At 43.3% G+C, this 9,986-nt stretch overlaps 1 protein-coding gene across 1 annotated transcript; it reads left to right on the forward strand.

Moving 5' to 3' along the window:
* Positions 1 to 1,579: 1,579 nt before the first annotated feature.
* chst12a (carbohydrate (chondroitin 4) sulfotransferase 12a) lies at positions 1,580 to 9,986 on the forward strand. The gene is made up of 5 exons (XM_028600203.1): positions 1,580 to 1,656; positions 5,324 to 5,966; positions 7,827 to 7,979; positions 8,268 to 8,447; positions 8,788 to 9,986. Exons 2-5 carry the CDS (start codon positions 5,598 to 5,600, stop codon positions 9,334 to 9,336), a joined length of 1,251 nt encoding a protein of 416 aa, XP_028456004.1. The 5' UTR covers positions 1,580 to 1,656; positions 5,324 to 5,597; the 3' UTR covers positions 9,337 to 9,986.

Consider the following 9,986-nt stretch of genomic DNA (forward strand, 5'->3'; position numbering starts at 1 on the left):
TTTCAGAAATCATGTTCTTTATACGATAACTTAACATTTACTTAGGTTTTAGCTGTTGGTGTTAGTGTGTTTTAAGAGGCCTGTTAATGAATTATGGAAGAGGCAGCAGGTTCCAATTATGTGATTTGAGTTTTTGGTGGCACTGCTCTTTTATTTTTATTACATCGTGATTTGTGCATTGGACCCCTTGTCTGCTCTTTTCTCTCTTTTCTCCTCCTGATGTTGTTGATTGCCAATAACGTATTTCATGCAAATATGCATTACTTTAAGTTTTAAATAGGGTAACCATCAACAAAATATCCTCTTTTCAAATCTGAAACACAGACTGATGTAACATTTCTGGGTTCATTAGGCAGTATTATCTATAACTCACTAAACCTGCATGGCTTCTGGTCACTTTGTTGATTTCTACAGCTTATAAATCTGTGTTTAGACAGTTTTCAAAGGCCACCAGATGGTCAAATTTGACATAAATGGGCAAGCCAGAGGGGGATTTAGAGTAACCTGTTTCATAAGGGTGCTAGATAATCTCTTCATCTGCCAGGAAGCAACATGCAGTATTCCCACAAATGCTCAAATCAGCCAGATACTGTGTCTAAGAAACCTAAAACACTGTATCAGCCTTACGTTAGTCAATACTCCTGCATTTTTGCTTCATGTAGTGAAATACAAAGGGTAATATTTAAACTACTTTGACTAAAATGTATCATTAAAAAGTTATAAAATACATGAAAGTAATGAACATGATACAATGTAATATGATTATGTCTCTCAGTGCTTAGAAATGATGTTCGAAATAATCTCGATTGTACCGTATTTTCCTTCTCTTGAGAATTCTTTTGTTCTCTTGTGTGTTCATGTTCAGTGTGTGTGTATGTGTCTGTGTGTGTGTGTGTGTGTGTGTGTGTGTGTGTGTGTGTGTGTGTGTGTGTGTGTGTGTGTTCAAAGTAGAATGGCTGCCAGGGTACAAAGTTATATTAAGCAAATTCATGAGAACTCAGCGCTGCGAGTAAACTCAGGAGTGGGGGTTAAATGTGTGATGCTGATGGAAAACAGATGATGATGGTGTGTGTGTGTGTATATGTGTGTGTGTGTGTGTGTGTGTGTGTGTGTGTGTGTGTGTGTGTGTGTGTGTGTGTGTGTGTGTGTGTGTGAGTGTGCTGCAAAGTGAATCAGCCGCTCAGTAGGGGCTCCTGGCTATGTTTGATGTCACAGGATGAAAAGAGTTCACAAATAACACGATTTTAACCGCATCAGCTTGATGCAACAGAAATAGACACAGATCCCCACAGCAACATTTCCTTATTATCATTCTTTTGGTCTAATTTTTTGAGTGAAGATGACATTTGTTCTTGCAGGTACAGCAGGTTATATTTAGCACACAGCTTCTGTGGCAGGGATCAGAGAGGGTGAGAGGGAGGAGAGGGGGAGACTGTCTACATAAATCATCCCTGAGTAGGGACATGTTATGCTGGAGCTGACCCAGAAAAGTGTTGTTTTTTTTTTTGCCTCACATGAGCTCACTCTGCAGAAACCTCAACTACAAACTCTCGCGGTGCTTTGCGTGCTCCCGCTCCATCTCCAAGAAAAAAAAAACGGGGACTCGCATCGCAGGCAGGCTGACGCGGCGCTCGGAGCTCGCGGGCTCAAAAAGAGGTGAGAAGGTGTTGTTTTTTTTCTACTCGTCTTTCTTGTTATTAACAAGGATTCCGTAAAGTAACGTAACGTTTCACCTCTCAGTAGCAACAACGTGTTTTTTTTGCATGTACCTTTGCTCCAATGCTGTGCACTACTTTGACACCGCTGTATATTATACAGTCTATGCGCTGTAGGCACACTGGCAGCGTATACTGATAAAACCACAGGCTGTACGGAAGGAAGCTCGTTGTTTTCTTTTGTTTCTCTGCATGGTCTCCACGTCAGTTTCACTTAAAAGACTATACACGCGACACTCTAATGAACCACATGCCGAAAGCTTCCCCGGTGTGAGGAACAGCCCGTTCCCGCGGCGCTGCTCTCCCGTCAAAGGCTACATTGTGTCCGGGTCTGGCATCCGCTGGCTGCTGCGGCCAGGACGGTGTGATTTATCTATCGTCGGGTGAGCACGGGCTGCTGCTCGGCTGCTTATTTTTATTTTATTTTTTTTGGGGAGGGGGGCTTTATCTGTTGGTTTGACACCTGCGTTGACGTTGTGGCGAACGTAACAAACGTGGACGAGTAGTAGAGGCGACCGCTAATAGCCTATGTGGCAATTAACAGCCTATAGATGTAGCGTGAGACTTGTTGGCGTGATGTTGGCGCTGCGAGTGTGCATCCGAAAATATTCATGTCAACACAAAAAGGCGCGTGTAACTAAGGGGGTTGTTTCTCCTCAATATCCCCAGATATTAATTTAATGCTTCAGCCTGCCGTCCACAGCTACAGTAGACACACACTGTCAAAAAACCTCCACCACAAGCGAAAATCCTTCATTTCAATTGCTCTTAAGTAAAAGTCTAAACAGCATAATAAAAGTAAAAGCATTTTACTGGTCGTTGGACACTTCTAATAGTCCTAATATCTTGTACATAAACTCTAAATTCGTATATTAAGTAGTCACTATAGCTGTCAAATAAATATAGCCTATAGTGGAGTAAAAAAAATAACGTATATTTTAGAATCGATTAGTCAAAAATGAATTGTTAAGTATCTTCATGATATATTAATTGTTTAAGTCACTTTTTCAGTGTGAGTATTTTTCTGCTTTTCGTAGTTTTATGTAATCTTAATATCTTTGGGTTTTGGACTGTTGGTTGGACAAAAGAACACATCTGAAGATGTCACCTTGCAACAGGCATTTGTCTGGCATTTATTGACAAAGTGTTATAATCAGTGTATAATCAGAATAATCTTTAGTTGCAGCTCAGCAATTTTCCCTCTGAATTGTAGTGGAGTTGAAATATACATTCAAACCGTCCTCACCCAGAAAACAGCCATGTAGATCGATGGTCTCTAAGCAGCTCATGATGTCCCATAATTACCATTATTGTTAGGCGGCCACCTCTTGTTGCTGATTCGCAAGTGCAAACAACGAAGAGAGGTGACAAAGAAGAGCAAGACATTTGACTTGAAGAGGCAGGTTGAGTTGGTGGATGGATCAAACAAACACAGGACTTTCACTCAGGAGACCTGGGTTCCTGTCCCCTTATGAAACCATAATTTCACTTTTTGAAATGAACCGAGTTTTACGGACCTTTAGTCTACTGCTATTAGGCACGAGTATGTGTTGTTTAAAGTAGAAATATTCAAATAAAGTACAAGTAAAAATGTAGAGTACTTTCTTTTGTTACTTTGATTTAAGTACATTGAATTTCCACCACTGGCAAAACATTTTAATATTTTGTGCCCCTGATATGCCTGATTTAATGTATATTATGGGACAGCAGTTAATTTGTTGGTGTGCAGAGAGAAAGAGGAGTGTAGTCTGCAGCCTCTGGAGTGGGGGATCATGATTTTCCATGTCAATGGTCTCCTCTCAGCTTCAGGAAAGAGGAAATAAATGAGGACTGTTACACGAGAGCTCCAAATTTATCGGAATGGAAAAGCGACGCCCTGCGACTTTTAAACTGTACAGGAAAGAGAAGATAGACTGTAGATAAAGTGGAATTAGGGAACATGAATTGAGACTGAGATAAGCCACAGGTAAAACAGACAGGCCATCTTTTCTGCAGCTCTCCATACAGTAATAGACTGTTTTGTGCCTTGCATGAGCACAGTAAGCTTCAGTGTGTTTTTGTATCTTGGTTAGGTGTGTAAATTCTTTGCTATTGGCCCTCTCTCAAAGGTTGCTAACTTGGCTTTTATTACTTCAGGACTCAGGAGTGCTCAGTATCAAAGTGTGCCGATGGTATGCCATAATCCATAGGAAGCCTGGTATAAGTACAGCAGGATACTTGTGCAATGCAAAAGTTATTACTTCATGGTATGCAGCAGAGCCCCCTGGCATGCACTCATTTGACAACCACTTGTGATTTTACTGCTGAGTGGGAGTTCAGTCATCTAGAGAGAGGTGAAGGAGAAATTCAGTTCAAAAATGTGAAGCCAGTATACTGTCAGACGTGCTCACATTGCTCTAGTTTTCGACAGAAGAGCAAGCCTACCTCCCTGACATAAAAATCTTTTCCTTTGCCTGTATTTTTGCCTGATAATCTCTTTGCTTTTGTAAGTGTGAAACTCTACCTAGATGCTTGAATAGGAGGAATTTAAAAAGGCAATAAATTCAGTTCAATAGCTCCGAAGTGTTGGTCCACAGAACAGCTGTCTCTTATTACACTTTACATGGTTTGTCATTAAAGCGTCTTTGTTCTCTCTCGCTGCTAGATTCCCTGCGTTTTTGTGAGCTTATCTGTGTGCCAGTGATTCTTCTTGTTTAAATGTGCTTTTGCAATTTAGATGAAATAATGCAAGGTTTTCACTACCATCGTAAGGCTTAAGGCCTTTTTATACTTCTGCGTAGAATCGACGGCGTACCCCCGCAGAACACTGGACCCTACGCCGTGGCCTGACGTGCACCTCTCAAAAAATGTAACTACACGTCGCAGCGACGCACGTCACTAGGCCGTGGCTTGGTAGCGTTGCATTTCCCCCGACTCATTTCCTGGTTCTCCTTCTCCATAAACAACATGAAATCAAGGAGAGGGTTAACTTCTCCTGCTCCAGATTTCCCACCGTGGTCAGAAAGAACAGAGGAGACACTTTGTTTCTCTCACTATGACTCTGGAGTCACTACTCGCTCCGAAGCTAATCGCCGTCACTCTCTCACTTCTCCCTCGCTCTATCACCCACTCCCCACACACACACTCGACGCACACACCGGCGCACAGGTATAAACATCAGGCCACTTATGTAGGCCACGGCGAATGCTCCGTGGAGCCTCCGCAGAACCGTAAATCGGCCTTTAGGCTCAGCATCTCAGCCGTTTTGGTCAGCACCAAGCTGAATGATTGTAAACTAACAAAAGGACTTTTCTCAGATCTAATGATTGTAGATGGTCCAAGTGGACTTATTAGCAAGCTTTGTCTTTAAGCTTTTTGAGTGTTATATATTAATTTTCTGCTTTAGCTTGTCCAACGTTTTAGACACAGATATAGTAATAATAATGGTCCAAAATCATGTGAAATCACTTTTTATTATTATTGAGAAATGTAACATTCTCTTGAGAGAGGACCTCTAAAGCCCCCTAAATACGTATAATTAAACCTAGGGAAAACACAGTTTCAATATTCTAGCCAGAAGATAATTTTCTCTGTGTGTGTGTGTGTGTGTGTGTTGTCTCTGTGTGCAGGGTGCTGCAGGCATGGAGCACAGGTGAGAGTTTATTCATGGGGTGCAGCAGCATCGTTATCAGCCCACCACAGACTCTGCTAGTAGCTGCCATCTATCTGTATCTATCGCCATGGTGAGAAAGAGCTCGTGGACCTTGACTCTATTGCCATGGTGACCCTGTAGCAAAAACCCAGTGACTCCAATCTGTTGCCCCGGTGATCACATAAAAAGAGCCAGGCAGGTAACTATTTCAATCTGCTGCCATGGTGATGGTGTAAGAAGCAACAGTCACTATGGGAACGTCCAGGATGTTCCGCGTTTTTGTCGTCCTGGGCTCGGCCTTTATGATCCTTCTGATCATCATCTACTGGGACGACGTCGGAGCCTCTCATCTGTATTTGCACACTCCTGTGTCACCGGGCCCCAAAATCCCACACCCCCCTCCTCCTCATCAGCAGCCTCAAACCTCCCGGACCCCATCCTTCCTGTCCGACATCGATGCCTTCGTTAACCAGTTCTTAGAGCCGGGAACTGGTGAGCCCACGGACCCCGTCCCCGCTGACACAAGTAACCAATCGGAGAAAGCAGAGGAGCGGTATATTCCGCGGCGGGAGTGGAAGATTCACCTGACTCCCGTGGCAGCCGAGCTCCGTGAGAGACAGGTTGATGTCTGAAATTATTATCATTATTATCACTTTCTTTAATAATAGTGGTAGGATTAAATGTTTAAAGGTGCCCTGCCACGCAAAACCGTTTTTCCTTGTATTTTTTAAAATATGTTAGGTCCATATGTGTTTGTGTTATGTTGCGAATGTGAAAATGAACTGCTACCTCCTCTGTCAGCTCTAGCCACTGAAAAGAAATAAGCAGAGAAATCAGGCCAATCACAAAAGCTGTTCAGTCTGACATCATGTTGCCTGAGCTCATTACTATTCATGAGCTCGCCCAGTTGCGCTGGGAAAAGGATGCTGATAGCCATGCTCTCATTGGGCTAGGTGTTAGCCAATCAGAGTCCAGCAACTTAGCTTGTTGAATATTAATGAGAACTGGCAGAAATCGAGCTGAGTCTTCCTGCAGGCTTTCTATACCACGCTAGAATGGCTTGAAACAAGGTAACCAAGGCATTTTTTCCACAAAAAATGTTACAGAGTCCATGGTAGAACTTCAGACATTACCACAAAGTAATAAAATACGTGTGTCAGGGCACCTTTAAAGGAACACACCGACTTATTGGGACTTCACAGTATCCCCCAGAGTTAGACAAGTCGATACATACCCTTCTTATCTCCGTGCGTGCTGTAACTCTGTCTGACGGCCCCAGCGCTAGCTAAGCCAAGCACAGATCCTGGAGGTAACCGGTTCCAACTGGCCTACTGCTCCCAATAAGTGACAAAATAACGCCAACATGTTCCTGTTTACATGTTGTGATTTGTATAGTCACAGCCTGTACAAATAACAAGGTGACTATGCTTTTACTATTTAGTAATTGTTGACTCTGTTACTCCAACTCTGAGCGAACTCTCTGCTCCTCACCACGGGGCTTCAGGTGCTGCGAGCAAATCACTCCGCCCAAGTAGCAGAAGTAGCAGTGCTTCGCCTTTCTGAGAATATAGTTCCCAGTTTGTGTACGGTTAGAAGACAGCTATGTCTCATGTGACCTTGTTATTTGTACACCCTGTGACTATACAAATCACAACATGTAAATAGGAACATGTTGGCGTTATTTTGTCACTTATTGGCTAGATGGAACCGGTTACCTCCAGGATCTGTGCTAAGCTAGGCTAGCGCTGGGGGCGTCAGACAGAGTTACGATACGCACGGAGATGAGAAGGGTATGTATGGACTTATCTAACTCTGGGGGATACTGTGAATAAGCTAAAGTCCCAATAAGTCGGCATTTTCCTTTAAATGTTATAGTGGGTTGGGTTTATTGAAATACATGATCCTTTTTCCAACAGCAGAAAAGGCACAGGTATAAATAGTATGTATGCCTGTGTGCGAGTTGCATGCTGATTCACTGGCATACTTAAGTCGAACAGCCATCGTAATTGTCACTTTTGCTTTTCATGCTGCATAATAAGTCAAAATGGGAGGACTGTCAGTGCTCACACTCAGAACAATCAGAGTTTTGGACCCTGGTTGGTTGATCGCAGCAACTCCTTTCATTCAAATAATGCTAATATTAAAAGGAACTAATCAAGACCAAAATCATTTGTGATGTGGTAAGTTTTAAAGCTACGCAGTAGTGATGGATATAAAATAAACTCGCAATAATTTGAAACTGAACTGAATTCCGCAACCAGAATTGGATTACAGCATTCTTATGTTGTATGTATTTACAGGGGTGGGTGTCTTTCTTTCAATTCACAATATTTGTGTTTCGCTACCAGTCAGACCAGACAATACCAATTAATTTATATGTAGATGAAAGTGAATTCCCAAATGTCTCCTTTACTTGTGCATGATGAACATTTGCTAATCGATAATGCATTTGTCTGTGCTTTACCAAATGGTACAACCAGGATCAGAGGCGGCGGTTACTTCAGGAGATGTGCGCTAATGACAGCGTGGTGTTTCCTGGCAAAAACCGTTCGTTTGACGACATTCCCAACAAGGAGCTGGATCACCTTATAGTGGACGACAGGCACGGCATCATCTACTGCTATGTTCCCAAGGTACGCAAACGCCTCCATCTTTTACTGCTTTGTTAGCATTAACTTTAGTTAACTTCTGATGCACATCTGGCAGAACTTTAACATGTTTCAATTGCTCACAGAAAATGATCAAAAACTTTAAGTTAATGGGGAGATTTGTGATCTTTTCTATAAATGGTAAATAAGAGCTGGAACCCTGGGTTATTGTTTTTATGCTAAACAATTCCACCAATTTCTTCCAGTTTCCACCCATTTCCCTGGAATAGCTGAACATTTACTTTAGACTTTTACGTGTGCTCCCCTTCTTAGGTAGCGTGTAGTAACTGGAAGCGCATCATGATAGTTCTGAGTGAAAGCCTGCTGCGGGACGGTGTTCCCCAGAGAGACCCGCTGGCCATCCCCAGGGACCTGGTCCACAACAACAGCATGCACTTTACCTTCAACAAGTTCTGGAAACGTTACGGAAAGTTTGCAAAGCACCTCATGAAGGTCTGTTCAAATACTTTACATCATATTATTACATCTGCTAGCTTGAATTCAGTCTTCCCACACAAGGACATCAGTTTAATTCTTTTAGTGTTTGGGTGGAACTGCAGAGGTCATTTAATAATGCAGAGGCCACTTAAACAAGTGAAACCCAATCTTTGCCACTATGTGCTTCTGGCCACAAAATAAAATATTCCCAAAAGCTCGCTCACCACACAGTGAACTGTTATTAGTTGCTAATTATTATTTTCAATTTCCTCCACCATCTCAATTAGTTAATTGTCCATTATAGGTGCGATGATAATATGTCATGTGTTAATACGATTTTCATTCATTTTTGAAGGTGAAGCTGAAGAAGTACACCAAGTTTATTTTTGTGCGGGACCCCTTTGTGCGTCTCATTTCGGCCTACCGGAATAAATTTGAGCTGCGCAATGAGGACTTCTATCGCCGCTTTGCCCAGGTCATGCTGCGCCGCTATGCCAATCAGCCGACGCCTCCCGCCTCCGTGGACGAGGCATTTGGTGTGGGCATCCATCCCTCCTTCTCCAACTTCATCCAGTACCTCCTGGACCCTCAGACAGAGAAGGAGATGCCCTTTAATGAGCACTGGCGGCAGGTGTATCGGCTTTGCCACCCATGCCAGATTCAGTATGACTTTGTGGGCCACCTGGAGACGGCGGAGGAGGATGCCGAGCAACTGCTACGCCAGCTGCGGGTGGACAATGTGGTGGAGTTCCCCACCTCCCACAGGAACCTCACAGCCAGCAGCTGGGAGGCCGATTGGTTCAGCACAGTGCCCGTCGAGGCGCGGAGAGAACTCTACAAGCTGTACGAACCTGACTTCAGGCTCTTCGGCTACGACAGACCAGACTCAATCCTCAATGAGTGACTCGCGTTTCTACAAAACTGACCCGGCCACACACAGACAACGTGTTTTTTTAATGTAATGAAATAATGTTACACTCCAACAACAGTGACACCTCCCGTTGCTCTGGGCTTCGCAGGTGTGTCCTCCGGTCTTGGGTGTCCTACGCTGAATGTGCACCTTATTAGGGACTCACTGCTCCAAGAAAAGCACACTTAAAGCTGTTTCATGCTTCTTGCGTTCAGCGCTGTCGGGGTGAAGTGGACGGCGAGCATGGTCACCGCTAGGGTTGGGTACCGAGCTCTTAACTTTTTTGGGTACTGACCGAATTACGTCGGTACTACCAAGGACCGATTCATGCTAAATCAAACGGTTAAATTTCGGTACCTGTGAGCGCATAAGCTTCACACAGACAGCGTTCGCTGTGATATGATATTAACGGCGAGGGGAAAGCGGTGACTGACTGACAGGCTGAGGTTGTAAGCCAAGGCAACTTTGCACCTTACTACAGCACCTTTCAGCAACAAGGCAATTCAAAGAGCTTTACATGAAACATTAAAGAGCAATTAAAAATGGTCACGATGAAAATAAATAGAGTAATATACAAATAGAGAATAAAAGTTACAGTGAGTGAGAAATGAATAATTATTCAATTTAATAGGTTGTACTGTAGG

This window comes from Perca flavescens, chromosome 15 (genome assembly GCF_004354835.1).
Source record: "Perca flavescens isolate YP-PL-M2 chromosome 15, PFLA_1.0, whole genome shotgun sequence".
NCBI lineage: Eukaryota > Metazoa > Chordata > Actinopteri > Perciformes > Percidae > Perca > Perca flavescens.